General features: G+C 38.2%; 1 protein-coding gene across 1 annotated transcript in view; it reads left to right on the top strand.

The window, feature by feature from the left end:
- Positions 1 to 16574, top strand: part of RYR2 (ryanodine receptor 2) — a gene marked incomplete at both ends in the record, with an annotated part of 387777 nt that overhangs the window by 138155 nt on the left and 233048 nt on the right. Inside the window, 3 exons of the mRNA XM_080615870.1 lie at positions 6813 to 6827; positions 15652 to 15726; positions 16427 to 16505. Of these exons, the coding sequence (XP_080471996.1) occupies positions 6813 to 6827; positions 15652 to 15726; positions 16427 to 16505 (169 nt within the window). The remainder of the gene's footprint in view (positions 1 to 6812; positions 6828 to 15651; positions 15727 to 16426; positions 16506 to 16574) is intronic.

The raw sequence follows: 16574 nt of genomic DNA, 5'->3' as shown, positions 1-16574 counted from the left end.
AGGAATTCCTCTCAGTCTGCTTGTAATTTTTTCTCTTTTACTATATTTATTAAATAAAATAATTTTAGAGTATCTGCTGCTGTGATTTAGCAAGTACTGGTGTTTGCAGATTTGAGATTTCAAAGTAGGTGTTGTATACTTTTAAGAGTTTGATTTTTAAAGGACTTTTGTTTTCATAAGTTCACCTGAATGTTTGTTTTGACTTTCAGAACAACTGTTTAGCAGTAATACAATTCAGTGTAGAGGAGTAGCAATTTTTTAAGGCATCTACGGTTTCCAAAACCTGGCCTGTTTTCCATATTTGCCTATGTATAGTTGGTGAATTATTTTGAAAATTTGGTATTAAAAGCCATCAGGAATAATTGCTGTTAAGACAATTTACTCTGAAGAGCTTTTACCTGGAAGGAAACCAAGTGTTGGTTCTTAAATTTAGAATGTAGGGGACAAGGACTTTCATCCTTACACTGGCTGGTGGCAAAGCTAAGCCAACTATAACATTATGGGATTTTCTGCAACTTTTAAATACACAGAGGAACCTCTTCTAATGAAGATAATGGTAAATCTTTTCCTCTTCCCCTCAAATAATTATTGTGTTAGCTCAGTTTTATGCCCCTAGTAAAATGGATTTTCAGATTCTCTGGAGAAAAGAAACTTGCATAGTAAGGGAACACACTAGACACTTTTCAAAAGAATTGCTTTCATTACAGAGATTTGTGAGTTGAGAAGAAGTGAGTAAATTCTGGCTTTGAGGATAGTGTGGGCTGGTTAAATATAATGAGAAAAGGTGAATTTTTGCTAAAGAAAACAAGCTAGGGTTGTGGAGTTTGGAATGAGCCACAAAACAAAACTTCATCAAGACAGATGGTTGCAGTAGTATGTTTTCAGTGCCATAAAACTAATTAATTGCACATCCTTTATAACCAGTGTGATTTTATGTAACTAGATGAGTTATCTAAGGAGTTGATTTGTTGATAATTAAGATGAGATTATGATAAGTTAGGTGTTTGAAGAATCTGGTGATACACTACCCAAAAGCTGTCCAAGGAGCCAAATAATATAATAGCCCCAAACAGCTGTAAATATTTACATTGACAGCACATCCTTAGTGTCCTCAGGTAAAGCTTCAATAGGTTTTAAATTTTATTTATTTATTTATTTATTTATTTTTAGAGAGAACAACAGAGTGAGGGGTAGAATGATGGGTGTCATGTGCCTCAAATCGAATAATTTGAAAACTTGCAAGAATTTTTCCTTTTTCTTTTTTAATCCCCTAAGTCATGTTCCAGGCTGTAAATGGTCTGACTGCTGAGTTTAGCTACTCCACAGCAATGACATTCATGTGACAGTAAGCACTTGTCCCTAAAAGATCAGGTAATATGCAGCTGAAAACGGAGTAGGAGCCTTGTGTATAGCTAAAATAACATCACAATTTGGTCTCTTCTTTTACTTTTAGCTGTGTTACTGTTGAAGTGTCCAACAATTATTTGTTGTGTTTAGGAACTTTACCAGTCTGCCTTTTTATCACCTTTACATTTTGGTGTTAATGCTTGGGAAACAATACCTTTCAAGAGCAATGGGTTTGTCATGGTTGTTAAGATCCAGCAGGATGTTAAGAGCACACAGCTGGTTGCTTGCTCCCTCCCCCTACCCAGTGGGATGAGAGATAATTAGCTTGCGGATGGGAATTAAGAGCCTTGGTTGGTGCAGTATTGCTACCAAGGCACGGCTGTGGTAGCGATTGGCACATGTTGGTCTTTGACCTTTACCAACCCCACAGCAGAAGGGTGCTTTGAGAGACTAGGCAAGGTAGGCAGCTGTTTAATTTCCTGCATCTCCAAGGCAGCTAAACCAAAAGCCCACTGGTGTGGTACCCTTTTGGATCCTTGAAATACCTTCCCCTGAGGTAGGCTATGCCAATGATGCACAGAACCTGTGGGCCAGTCACAATGGGTGCTTTTGCCACTCCTTCCCAGTCAGGCTGATTTCAGCCTCCAGTATGGTCAGCTGTTGGGATCCTCCTGTCACTCCCGAAATACAAATAGGTTCTGCCCCTTGATGGCATGAAGATACACTGTGCATTAGTGTCTAGTACTTTAGTGTCTAGTACCTTATCCTCCAGTAGGCCTCATGTTCCAGGCCATCTGATACACACAGTCCAGTAAAATCAGCTGTCCCTTTCCTTCCACCTGGCTGGCGGCTGGGCCCCTCTAGTCCAGGTGATAGCATTTGCTACTCATTTCTTTTATGGTTACATATGAATCAGAATTCCTTTTATCAAGATCAGGAGTAAGATCAGCCCTGCCACTCTGTCTGGGGAACTGCCCACTGGAGAGTGGAACAGCAGTTTTCCTGGAAGAATCCCCCTTTTTTGTTTGTTTTTCCTTGCAACTCACATACCCATGCTTCTAGGGTCGGGATAGGTTTTCCATCCTGCTTCCTCCTGTCCTCTCTGTCTGTGATCATACAGATAAAACCACAGGGTGGCCTGTAGTGTGTACCCACTATATTGTCTGTTTTGAGCAGAGGAACACTCACTCTTAATAGCTGAGATCATGGTCTGTACAGATGAGGAGTAGGATCTGTCCTCTTTTTGTTGCTCGACCAATTTTTCCCCAGCCAGGGCAAGAGAGGAAGAGAGACTTACTTTATATCGCCCGAGTTGGTGAGCCAGTTCATCCATTTGTTCCTTCTTGTCCTTCTGAGTCATTACTGCCAGTGGGGCAGCATACAACAATGGTGCAGTCCATGCAAACTTATGTTGCATGGGTCGCATGCACCTGGTTTCATCTGGATCTTTGAATAACTGCTTCTTGTCCAGATCATCATAAATCACCTCCAGCATAGCTAATTCCCTCAGATACTAGATACCTTTCTCCATGGTGGTCCACTTGCCTGAATGACATACAACGTCTTCCTTGAAGGGATACCTTTCCTTTACATCTGACAGGAGTCACCTCCAAAGGCTGAGGTCTTGTGCCTGTTTTCCAACCACTTTGTCAGTGCTGTCTTTCCATCTGTTTGGCTTCCCTAGCCTGTAGGCTACTGGCCCTGTTATCCCAACATCAGAGCAGCCAGGTGACAATGTGCTGGCCTGGAGGATGGCTGAAACATTTTGCATATTTCTCAGTTCACTCACAGGGATAGGGATTGGGTGGTTACTGCCTCATTTATGAGTTCCTCCTCTTCTCCAGTCAGTGGCCATCTTACTTCCTCCTGTTCTTGTGATGACCCTGCTTCAGAGTAGTCTGCCTTGTCCACTTCTCTTGCTCCTACTCTCTCTTAGAAGCAGCTCCTTCATCTCTTTCTAAATAAGCTGTATTCCAGTATTTTTTCTTGTGAAGAAGGAGCAACTGATACTGGCACAGGTTGATTCTTTGGGTCAGCTGCAGCACCTGTTGCCGAGATTGGTGTAACCTCAGTGTCTGTCATTTTGTCATCAGATCCAGAGACCTTCTCTGCCCCATGAGGGTACTGACTAGTGTTGAACAGTGCTCTGCAGGCATGAGCCAGGCCCCAGCACATTGCAGTGATTTATCTCTCTCTCTGGAATTGCCAGGGCGACAGCATACTTTTTCCAAATATTTTACCAGTTTTTCAGGTTTCTGCACTTATTCAGGGGTGAAATTCCAAAATTTGGAGGTAACCACTGTCCTAGGCACTTGCCAGTGCTGTCGCACACCTTGCCGTGTAACTATTCAGCCTTAGGGAATATCTTTGGGTGATATTCTTTAATAGTTATTTAAGCCTAAAGAAGACCTGAAACATTCAGAAGACAGCAATAGGAATTTCCTGATTTGAACATCTCAAGGATATTCAAAATTCTAAAGGGCTACTGTAATTAGCCTGGAGGAGAAGGGGAGGATGGAGAAACTTATCTCCCCCATATATGGGCTGGCTGAAAAGATAAAAGATGTAATTATTAGTAGCTTCCCGTAGATGGCTCCTGAAGGATGGAGATGACAACAATACTGAGTATTGATACCCAGCTGGTTCCTGAGCAGCAGCTCCTGGCCAGCTTTCTCCCTAATTTATATGCTGAGCATGACACTATGTGGTATGGGATATCCCTTTGGCTGGTTTGGGCCAGCTGTCCTGGCTGTGTCTCCTCCCAGCTTCTTGTGTACCCCTAGCACGCTCAGTGATGAGGTGGGGTAAGAAGCTGGAAAGGCCTTGGCTCTGTGAAAATATTGCTCAGCAACAACTAAAACATCAATGTGTTAACTGTATTCTCATTAACTGTATTGATCCTAATACAATACATCCTAATCCCAAACATAGCACTGTACCTGCTACTAGGAAGAAAATTAATGCTATCCCTGCGAAACTAGTGCAGGATGCTAGAATGGCATTAAGAAATTTCAAGTTATAGGTCTGTTCTATCTGTTTAATTTTCAAAAGCATACTCTGAATTGCTAATTTCAGTCCAGAAACTCATGTGTACTGTTGTCCTGAGAAAGTGTGAAGGAGCAGGAAGTTCCTCCCTGTGTGGAAGATGAGTTGGAGAAATTTCTAGTGTGACAGCCTGTTGCCCACCCGAAGTGCCTAATTTCTGTTGTCTTGCTTCAGGGTGGTTGTTTTTTTTTTTTTTTTTTATTTATTTTATTTTTTTTTATTTTTTAATTCTTTTCTAAATCTGAGGGTTAATGTTATTCACAGTAAGCATTCTCCTTTAGCTAAGAAGAGTTTTGGTCTAAAAATCTTGGAGAATGCTCTTGTAGAAAGGTGTGACAGGAGTACTTGGCACCTTCTGCCCTGTCCATTTGCTGATGGCTGGGCAGCTAAGGCTGTCACAGTTCATGACATGTACCTTCTCATGCTCGCCCTGGAGTGTCACAGGGGTGTTCTCTTCATATTTGTGGACATAACATGCATTTAAGTGTTTGCCATGAAGACAAAGCATTTTTTACAAAAGTTAAGTTTCATATTTCTTCCCGTGGTGGTTCGAAGCAGTAGGTGGATAATATGTTCAGACATTCCTCATCCAGTGTTGTCTTTCAGGATTTCTAGCTTGAGGGAGACTGTTCCTGGCACTTTACATCTCTAGGAATAACATGTAACCCATCTTCAAAATTATTAAGGAATCAGAGTAACTCTAAAGAACTTGATATGACAGATCCAGACGATGATTGTTTCTCTCTCATTTGTTACAGTTCAATTAATATGTCAACTGAAGAGAATGAACTGTTAATTCTGGTCTTCCAGCAAGTCCATCACAAGAAGCTGCTGTATCATTTTAGTAATCAAGGGAAGAGATAAACTATTCACTTTAATTTGAAGCTAGTTAAGAGATTACAATCAAAGAGTTAAATAAATTGTCAGGAAGAGAACCAGAAGGTTTCACACAAGTTGTGAAATTGTTTAATGTACTTGTAGTATGGAAAAATCAGTGGGGTTGAGTAGGTCTCAGAGTAAAATTTCACAGATGAATGACAGCTGAAAAAGACTGAGGTATTTGATTATTTTTAAATTAGAATTAATCATATAATTAACTTACTTATATGTTAATGACTTTATGCCCCACCACACAGTAGACAGCTCAGTAAAGACTTCTGTTTGATTTCTGGAGCCACCTAGTAGAAGAAAAACTAAATATTGTGTTGGCAGGAAATTGGGGTAATAATAATGCCAAAATGATCACACTGTATTCTAAATATTTGTTTTATGGAGATCATGGGCAGGGGACATGATTTTTAGTTTTGGACAATTTGTTTCCAGATGTCTAACTACCAAATAGACCTACAGAACTTATAAGGAGAGAAGTGTTTGAACATTACGAGATCATAAGATTATACTCTTTTTTTTTTTTTTTTTTTTTTCTTTCCCCTAGAACATCTTGTACATCTCTGAGAACAGATACTTCTGTTCTGAAAGCATGTATGAAATGAAAGCACCCAGTCTTACTTGGAAGCTCTCCCATTAAACTCTCTTTTAATGTGGGATAGAGCCAAACTTCAGTCCTCTGCTGCAAACTTTGTGATACTAAAACATGAAGTAATGAGGTCAAAAGAGGAAAAGGTGGCCATGGAACTCTTACAAGGAAAAACAGATCACCGTTTGTAACATAATGTACAACACTCTGTCCTGGGTTCAGCAGTAGCCGTCAGTTTTTCTCCTTCTTGGTAGCTGTTGCAGCACTGTGTTTTTGACTTTCAGCCTGGGAACAGAGCTGATAACACCGATGTTTAGACTGACCAAGGACTGAAATGAAAATTAACCTAAAAATTTCCATAATCTCCTGATATCAGTCATGTGGCACTGATTTTTTTTTTTAATCACTGCATGAAATAATACTAACTTTTTAATCTTCTTAATTTATTGTGCATTTACATAACATATGTTACTAGAGCAGTGGTGTTTCCTCTCCAGCACTGCATTTTGAATGCAGGACTTTACAACTTGCATTGTACTTAGAAGCTACCTGCAGAGCAAGTTGTCCAAGATGATCAGGCATGGCTCCTGTTTTACCTGTACGGGGTTTTATCTTTAAGCAATAAGTATTTAATGTGCTATATTATTTAAAGGAGGAAAAAAACCCCCAGCAAAACAACCAACAGAAAAAAAAACCCAACCCAACAAATGAGAAAACTATTGCAAAAAAAAAATGATGAAGCCTTGTTCTGAGCAGCTGTTTTGCTTTCCAGCACAAACTATAATTATGCTAATTGCAATGATAAATGTTCCTTTTAAATGTGGTTTGTAGTTCTGTGTATCCCACTCACTTTTTGAAGGAAAACAAATCCCATTTTTAAGCACCTGAAAGCAAATACTCATTTCACATTTTCTCTTTTTTTCCCCTTCTCATGGCTCTACAGAAATTTATGATGAAGGTAAGCAAGTTAAACATTTGATATTATACTTTCTGTGAATTCCTACAGTTTAATTTAGTTCACTCATAGCCCTGCAGAGAAAGACTTGGGGGTGTTGGTTGATGAGAAACTTAACATGAGCCAGCAGTGTGAGCTCTCAGCCCAGAAAGCCAACCGTATCCTGGGCTGCATCAAAAGGAGTGACCAGCAGGTCGAAGGAGGTGATCCTGCCCCTCTACTCTGCTCTCGTGAGACCTCACTTGGAGTATTGTGTGCAGTTCTGGTGTCCTCAACATAAAAAGGACATGGAACTGTTGGAACAAGTCCAGAGGAGGGCCACGAGGATGATCAGGGGACTGGAGCACCTCCCATATGAAGACAGGCTGAGAAAGTTGGGTCTGTTCAGCCTGGAGAAGAGAAGGCTGTGTGGAGACCTCATAGCAGCCTTCCAGTATCTGAAGGGGGCCTATAAGAATGCTGGGGAGGGGCTCTTCATCAGGGACTGTAGTGACAGCACAAGGGGTAACGGGTTCAAACTTAACCAGGGGAAGTTTAGATTGGATCTAAGGAAGAAATTCTTTACTGTGAGGGTGGTGAGGCACTGGAATGGGTTGCCCAAGGAAGTTGTGAATGTTCCATCCCTGGCGGTGTTCAAGGCCAGGTTGGACAGAGCCTTGATTGACATGCTTTAGTGTGAGGTGTCCCTGCCCATGTCAGGGGGGTTGGAACTTGATGATCTTAAGGTCCTTTCCAACCCTAACTATTCTATGATTCTATGATTCTTTATTTTTAACATTGGCATCAAACTTGCCTTCACTAAAATAGCACTTAGTGAATTTTGTAAAAACTTGGATTTAGAAATCACTAGACTCTCAACTGTCCGCTAGACTCTCTAGAAACCATTGGACTCTAACTTGAATTGGGGTTATAGTTTATTTAGATCATGAAGAACCAAAGGCAGACACTTCTGTGGAAATAGGACTCCGGTCTGGCTTCTGTAATTATCAATTCATACTTACCCTTTCAGTGAGAATATAACACTATCTGGTAAATAAGAGATCTTGAGACATTTGGGCATTTTGGAAGGAGGAGATAGCACACCGTTTCTTTTGTCACAAAATGCTCTTTGGGATTGTATGGTGCCTCAGTGGGGTGAATGGGGAACCCTTAGGCTGTGGGTCACTGGCACTTCACTGCCTCAGGTCAGTAAGCATATGCAGGAGCTCTGCTTCTCAGGACTTTTACTTTTTTAATATATATTTTTATTATTGTTTATTGACACTATGACAAAGCACTTAGTGAACCTCCAAACATTTTGAGTAACTGACATTTGAATAATTGGCTGTGATTTTAGCCGAGATGTGTTTTTCTACACCTTCCTTTAATTATCAAAGTCTATTTCCATTTCATCATTTGTTTACTGATTTTCATTGCCTACAGGTTTGCTCTTTTGTGGTACGGTCTTGCTTCATTGTCAGTATCCAAAACGAAGGAATTCTGGGTCAGATAAGCAGTGCTATTTTAAGGGCTGGATTAAATGATGCCACAGGAATTTTCTTAGCATGACTCCTCTGCTGATCCATCTTTTCTTCCCACTTGGCTGTCTGTCTTATTCTTTATCTGTGATTTTTTTTCCTCAAGTGACAAGGATGATTCACATTGCTTGTATCATACAGCAACAGAAAAAGCTTAGGCACAATCCTCAACCTGTGAAAAATGCCTCCCTCCTCCATTTATGCAGCTCTGAAATAACCAGGAAGATTTTTATTAGAAATTCCTTTTAACTCCTATGCAGTGAAGGAGGAGTATGGGGGAAGAGAAATCTTCACGAGGCTGTGGGAGAAATTGATAAATTTTATCCTCTTGGGCAATTTTTTCCCCAAAATTTGATCAATACTATTTTTTTTTTTTTTTTTTTTTTTTTTTTTTTTTTTTTTTTTTTTTTTTACTGCTGTATCTGCTTTTAATTGACATGAAGTTTCCCATTTCTGGGAAAGTGCTAACATAAATGTACCATTACTAATGTTAATCATGAGATGTATCTGAAGTGTTTCTTATTATGTGGCTGTTCATTCTGCCTTTCGACAGATCAATATTAGAGAAATTAAGATCACTTAGTGTGGTGCTGGCACAAATGTTTATCATCATTACTAATGATTCCATTCTTTTTAATACAGATGGTAAATTATCTCTGTTTTCTAAGTGAATAAGACATGCTCATGATTTTTGTTGGTCAATTGATTAATTCAGGTTCAGATTTCTATGTAATATTTATATAAGGCATAATTACACATAGTGATGCAGCTTTTAATACAAGCCATTCTTAGGAAACCCGTAGTTTAGCTAAAAAGATTTTTCCTCTTCTTTGGATTGACACAACACAAAATAGAAGGTAACTACTGATGATATTGGTGAAAGAAGTTAGTTTTGTTTCTTTTTTCTCCCTCCTTCCCCCTATCACCTGCCTTTGGTTTTTTTAGGTCACAATGGCCGTCATTGACTAAGAGTAGGTACTAGCAGAGTCATCAGACATACTAATCTCCATATCTGTATTTATCAGGAATTACACTTTTGTAATGAATTCCATGAAAAAGTGATCAACTAAATAGCGATTTAAAAGTAAGGTGTAAAGACTAGAATATGTACAGCATATATAATTTCTAGGTAGGTTCAGCTTTCTTTTTGTTATTTCATTGTAACGTGGAATATAGACTACAGTGAGACAGAAGATAGAGGTTTTAGCTTGGTTTGAATTCGCCATTTGGAGCTGGGGTTGTTTGGTACAAGTGGGGTGAAAAGAGTTATTACCACAGTGCCACATGACAGTGAATTGGTCTTTAAATTCTTTGCATCTTTAAATTCTAAGCAGCTAAATGCTGCAGTTTTGGTGCAAGCCACTGGAAATGGCAGCCCAAGAACATGGTAATTGCAGAAGGGACTCATTAGCGTTTTGTGTTTTGGTAGAATTGAAGGCTTCTGGGCTTGGATGCTGTTACTTTGGAAGGGAAATTTTGGCTTTTTTTGTGTCAAGATTTTTAAAGAAAATTGGTATTTATATGCACAAAAAGAACATGTATAACTCCTTGGCTCACGCTCTGTAGCTTTGTTTGTCATCTTTACTACTTGCAGCATTTTTAAGTTCCACAACACTGCTGGAGATGTAATTTCTCAGTGTTGCTATTCCAAGTGTCAGTTGCTTAGTTTTGCCTGACTAACTGTGTCTCACAAGCCTTCTAGCTCTTTTTCAGGGTTACTTCACAAGTTCTGCAGTGACTCAGCCTGTTTCCGCACATTCTGTTATCTCCATTGCTTGGGGTTTTCTGGACTCTTTGGCCGACATTCATCCCACAAAACTGACGTGCCTGATCTAGAGCTATGGGTATAAACAAAGGACATGTTCCTCATTTTGCACTCCATTTTCTTTGTTAAGAACCAGCTCAGGTGAAATATTTGTATTTGCCTGCAGGTTTAATAATCTTCATCAGCCGCTTGAAAAAGGCATTTAACACCAACAGCTTTACATCTCTGATGCTCTGATCAGAGATGGTTTCTGACTTGTCACAACATAGTCTAGGACCTAAATATAGTTTTATTCAGAATACATGGTAGTTGATTTTCTTGTTTTCCCCAAGCCAATACTTGTGATCAGACTCATATTTCCTGTTTGGTTTCTCCTTCCAATGGATCAAATCCACAATTTCAGAATGTAAGGACTGCTCTTGAATGGAAAATCTGAGACCCCCAACATGAGCCCCAGGGAGGAGATCTGAGAAGGTTCCATTACTGCAGTAACATGTGCTTTGTTTATATTTAATTCTTCAGGGCTTCCATAACTGGTGGGTGCAATTTCCTGCTTAGTTTATTTTTGTGGTGGTCGTTTTTAATTTAAAAGGATTCAAAGCAGGTGTCAGTAGGATATTCTGTGGTTAATTATATACTTCTGCTTACACATTTGAACTAAGTATTTAGATTTAGAGATAGGATATTTCGTCATTCCATAGTTTTCTAATAATATAAGTGTAAGAACTAAACTATGGAGCTTCATGAAACTTCGAACACACTCATAGTGGAGAAAATAAGACTTTGGCAGTAATATTTGCAAATATTTTTATGGAAGTATGGGTGTCCTCTATTAGACATGATGTTGTTTCCAGCATCTATTTTAAGTGTACGATGGCCATCATTAGTGTGCTCCATTTAAATTTAAATGTAAAGTGGAAGTACTCAGCTTAAAGGAAGCTGTTTCACTCCAGTGTACATGTGAAAGTCATATTTGAGCCATGAACATAATTTATTTGCCTGGAAAAAAGCTGCGAAGAAAAACAGGTATCATATTGCTTCTTTACTGTACAGCTTCTCACATGTTAAAAATCTTCAGTGCCATGAAAACAGTTGTGTAGTATTTGGTTTAGAATCCTATTCAGAGCAGTATTGAGTGGTCCTAAGTTCCATCTAGACTATCTGGGTTGGTGTTTCCTATGGCTGGGTCTGGGGCACAGAGGAAGTAACAACTAAGCAGTTGATTGCAATTAAGTCATAATTTACCATTACTGTAAATTATATGGATTGCGTTTTGAAAGGATTTACTACGATGTCTTGTAGCTTATTGTTTCACTTCTTCTTTTAAGTCCTTCAAAACAATACTTCCTTAAAATCTAGTCTTTGTACTGTTATTTTTCCTATAGCATATGTCCCTAATTCCATTCTGCTGTTATGGGTCCATCATACAATGAGGCCGGAAAAGCCATAACATCATTTTTAAAAACTCACTGCGTGATATTGTAGAGAGTGTGCTTCAGTGCCTGTCTTCTTGTGACAAATTCCAATATTTTTTAATTTCTTCCATGAGTGACTAGAATCGTCTGAATAGCCACATGCTAAATACAGTTGTTGTCAGGCTTTCTCAATCATTAGTTTTCTGACTAATGATAATATTAAAAAAGCTTTGCACAAAACTCTGAAATAGCTATGCTGTATATGTACATGGCTTCACATATTTGTCTTTCTTTGGTACCTTCCCGAAGCTTGTAACTTTTCATTTTCAAACATTTGGAGATTGTATAGATCTGTGAAGAAAAGTCAGCAAAGAAACATTAGCATTTGCTTGCATAGAGTGCTTGGTCTAAGAAGTATTTTTATCTGGTAGAAATAAGGCTGTTATCTTGAAAAGAATGCTAAGGTAATGGCTATTTTACTCAAATTTTCCTTGGATGCCATAGGTCCATTCAGTAGTCTCTCAAATTTTTGATCATGAGGTTCCCAGAAGCAGAACCGTCTCCAAAACCCTTGTTCAGTGTCACCCTGATTAATTTCTTTCAGCTTCTCATGAATGGCCACAAGTGTAGCAATGCAGCCACAGGCACAGTGGTGGTGTGAGTGCTACTGTCTGACTTAATGTCAATTGAATACTTGTTTAAATCTGTCAGGTGATTGCTTGTCTGTACCTATGACAGTTGTGTATATAAAAAAATCACATAAAACCAGATATAAATGGTTTGTTGAATCATGTGTAACATACTTTATGGCAGAATTGGTATTCACAGTAAAATATTATATGTTTTTGTTCAGTTTATATTATAAATATTCCAGGTTATGCTGAAATTTGTATATTTGTACATTTTACTAGATAGTTTGTAGATTGAAAATTTTAAGGTTTTTTTGGCATTCTTACCCTATTAAGAAAACAAACAAAATATTTCCCCATTTTAACTTACTTTCCTTCTTTTTGTTTCAACATAACACTTTACATTAAATTAAGCAGCTCAGATCTTAGTAGTCTATGCTCATTGCCTGGTCTAACAATGCATTGAACATTAAAGCTGTTTACGTGTTTTGAATGCTAATTTCTTCAGCTCTAGTTGTTGTTGTTGTATTCTAAATTGCCTTTGCTTCATCAATGGCTTTTGGGTAATGAGATGACTCCAAATTAATCACAAATCTGTGGGTATTATGGATTGAATTAGTCAGGATTGTGGCTTCCAAGAATTCTTACTTGCAGTGTCTTCTGAAATATTATCGCTTGAATATTACTAGAAACTTGATGGAACTTTAGTAGCACATCTCATCTTTGAATCTTGCAACTTTGCCATAGAGGTCTAATTGTTAACTTCTTAATTTTTAGATTTAAAAAAAAAAAAAAAGAAACAAAAAACCACAACAAAAAACTTGGAAAAGTTTTATTTCTCTGCAACATTCTAGGTAGGAATGGATTATTTTGAAAAGTCAAAAGCTCTTTCAGCAAACAGTCATGGCCCAGCAGCTACTCACTATGCAGCTTCTGGCATAAAGGTAAATGCTGAGTATTTATTTAAGAAATGAGCCTTTAATATATGAAATTAACTTATAGGTGTGTATATATCCTGGAACACAGGCTCCAAAATGGAAGTACCAGCTTTCTCTTCTAGCCTCTCTTGTATTTTTCTGTTTCAAATTTTCATTTTCCCTCCGTGTGGATGCCTTGATTATAATTGTCTCTTAGAAACCTTTAAATGGAAAATGCTTGAAATTTTTTTTGCAACTCTGTATCTGTCTAAGAAACAGCAAACCTGCTTGTATTTTTTAATGGGCAAAATAATTTAGGGTAAGAAGAATTACTTTAATCCTCTTGAGAAAAATTTTCTAAAAAAAATCACTGCCTGATTTGTCATACAAATGATTGAAAAGTTTTTTGAGCCCGCCTTTCTCCTGTTTGTCTACAAATGGGCATTTAACAAAGTAGATGCTAGACAGACAAGTTTATGTGGCCAAAACAAGGGAAAGATAACACAGCTGTAATTTTGTTGATCATACTGTTCCTCTAATCTTCTGTGCAACAGGCAACCGAATCTATATGTTAGGTACCAAATTTATGGCTAGTAACCCAGAATAATTTTGATAAAAATACCAGTGAGATTTCAAATTTTTGCCCATATTCGGGACTTTGTTGGCTGGGTACCTATGACTGCTGTTGATAAAGCTTCTGGGCAAATCAGAAATGTTGGTAAGGCAGTACGGTCAGAGCAGGTTGTCCACTCTTCCCCAGTGTGGTGAGAAGCAGAAATTCAGCATTCATCTCGGGCACAATGGTCCTGACATTATCAAATCTGTAATTTTTCCCTTGTGCCTTTGGAAAAAGTGATGATATTAATGGTAGCACAAAGCTAAGTCTTCATGTCTTACTGTCAAGACTGTGTCTGTGACAGGCCATGACTTTTATTCTTTCTTAATAAATTCATGTCACTCAGTCTTACAGAGAGATTATGGAATGTGTCTCCTTGCATTTTGACTGCCATGCAGTTTGTTGAAACTCAAAATATACCATGTGTCTGTCAAGATGCTCTCTTCTTAATAAAAATAAAAGCCAGAAATTCTTGGCAGTTTCTTGAAAGTGCTAAGATTATTATTTGCTTTTTCACCACATATTCCTTGCTTTTATAACAGCCCAAATAACTTGAAGATCAACAAATATTATGCTAGTGGATATAAGATAAGGAAGGACAACCAGTAAATGAGGGGCAATAATTGTGTGTTGCCATCACAGTCATTCAGTTAAATTGATCTTCAGCACTGAAATGAAGCTGCCAGAGAGATAACATAGTATGATTGTTTCCAATTTATTCTGTAATGACTCTGATGTTGCAGTCAAACAGAAGGTCAGTCTTCTGTGATAAAAGAAAGGGTGTAAATGCTGTAGATAGGAGATTAAATGAGGGGACCTATATGAAAGAATGATGCTGCTTATGGCATTGTGACATTTATAGACTCAAAAATATATATTTATCGATAACTGCTTGAAGAGTGTGATGTACATCGAGTTATATGAGATGTTCTGTCAGAGGAATATGGACTAATGCTCTTGACAGTGTCTTGTCAGACAGTCTCTGATCCTGACCAGTGTCATTCAGCTACATCTCAGTCTAACGAATTCCTAAATGTTTAGCAGAAGTTGAAGGGTTGTTCATGCTTTAACAAAATGTATTTTTTCATGAGTGGTTAAACTGATTATAGATAAGTAGAAACTGTAATAAAAATACTGTGGAAAAAATGGTTGCGGTTTCTTGGGATAAAAGTGAATTTTATCATTTTAATTTTATTTCATTAAAGATTTATGCTGCATTTCTCAAGAGGAACATTTACTCAGTCATGATTTCTGAATTTTCAGAACCCCCAAATCCTGTCTAGTTATTTTGGATGTCTTTGAGCACTTACCTGGCCTAGCAGATAGACAATTATGTCTGGTAGCATTTCAACACTGTGGGGCAAGCAGTCTGGAGGTTGATGATCTTCAGTGCGGTTGATGTATCATTAATATTTTCTGGTATAACAGGGACAGTATTCCAGAAGCTCCTGCAGCATTCCCTCTTTGTAGAAACATGATCATTTGGAGGAAAAATGGATGAATATAGAGAGATTTAACAGTACCTGAGAATGTAGAGGGTAGCGTGATGCATCAAAGCTGCTCTTCTTTAGCAACCTCATGCTTTCAGCCCAAGGAAGAGGAATTCTAGAACGTATTTTATACCAAATAAGTGATGTACAAAGTACAGCATTTTCCTCATTAGTGAACTGAGCACTTCCAATAGGAAAAGTCTAATAGAGAAGTAGCTTCTAGATTTGGCTGCCCAAATTTTAACTTAGATCTGTCCCAAGGACTTAAAAGGTCATTATATTAGGAGGCAATCAAAACTAGGGAACACATTCATAAAACTGCTTTCTTGAACTAATCCCTGAATAGTATTTTATCAGGAAATCAACTCTGTCTCAGAAGTCGAGAGACTGATGAGGATTTCTTTTTTTATTTTTTTTCTTTCTCAAAGGCTCCATTTTAATACAACATACCAGTATATCACTTCTCTTTATCTTTCAGTCTGCACAAGGTGGTGGCCATAGAACGCTACTCTACGGGCATGCAATTTTGCTGCGCCATTCCTACAGTGGCATGGTATGTAACAGGAGTTGACAGCAGCAGTGGTTTCTTTTTTTGTATGAAAGTTATGTTTGAAAGTGCCCAGACTGTTGCCATTTACTGATATCTGGAGACTTATTCACGTTGAAGAGGTATTTTACCCATGATTAAGGGAAACCTTTGTGAGGGGTAAATGCTTGGAAGTATGAAACCAAGCTGCTCATATCTGAATGAATGCTGAAATGTAAGTCTAGCTCCATAATGAAGTGTGTTTTGAATGGATGATGTCTTATTTCTTTTCTCTTGGATGTTGCATACTGCATAAGCTGTGACTGAATCCACAGCTGGCATCTGGCTGGCAACCTAGACTTATGTTGAAGACTGAGTGGAAAAGGAAATACCTTCCTGCATATATTTTGGACAGAAGCCTTACTCTTCAGCTCCTTGATGAATTATATGGCATTCAACCTCCTTAATTACAAGTGAGGTTTCATGCGGCTGAAATTCAGTGCAACCAGCTCCTTTATTTCCACTCTTACTACCTTATTTTAAAACATGTATTGTTGTCAAGCCTCCTTGAGTGCCATTCACAGGCATATATGCCCTTGATAGTAACTAGTGGGGATAATGAAAGAATAATGAATCCTGTATTAGTAGGTTGGTGGCTTTTTTTGTATTTCACTGCATTATCAGAATTAAGCAGAACTAGTGATGCATGCTTTCTTTATTTTGATAGTATCTATGCTGCCTCTCTACATCTCGATCTTCAATGGATAAGCTGGCATTTGATGTAGGATTGCAAGAGGACACAACAGGTAAACACTAGTTTAAAAGATTATATAATGAAGAATACTTTCAGTCTAAAAATTGGAAGAGACCTATAA

Source organism: Psittacula echo (genome assembly GCF_963264785.1).
Source record: "Psittacula echo genome assembly, chromosome: 4".
Lineage (NCBI taxonomy): Eukaryota > Metazoa > Chordata > Aves > Psittaciformes > Psittacidae > Psittacula > Psittacula echo.
Note: the sequence above shows the minus strand (reverse complement) of the source record. Positions and strands in the feature narration are given on the sequence as shown.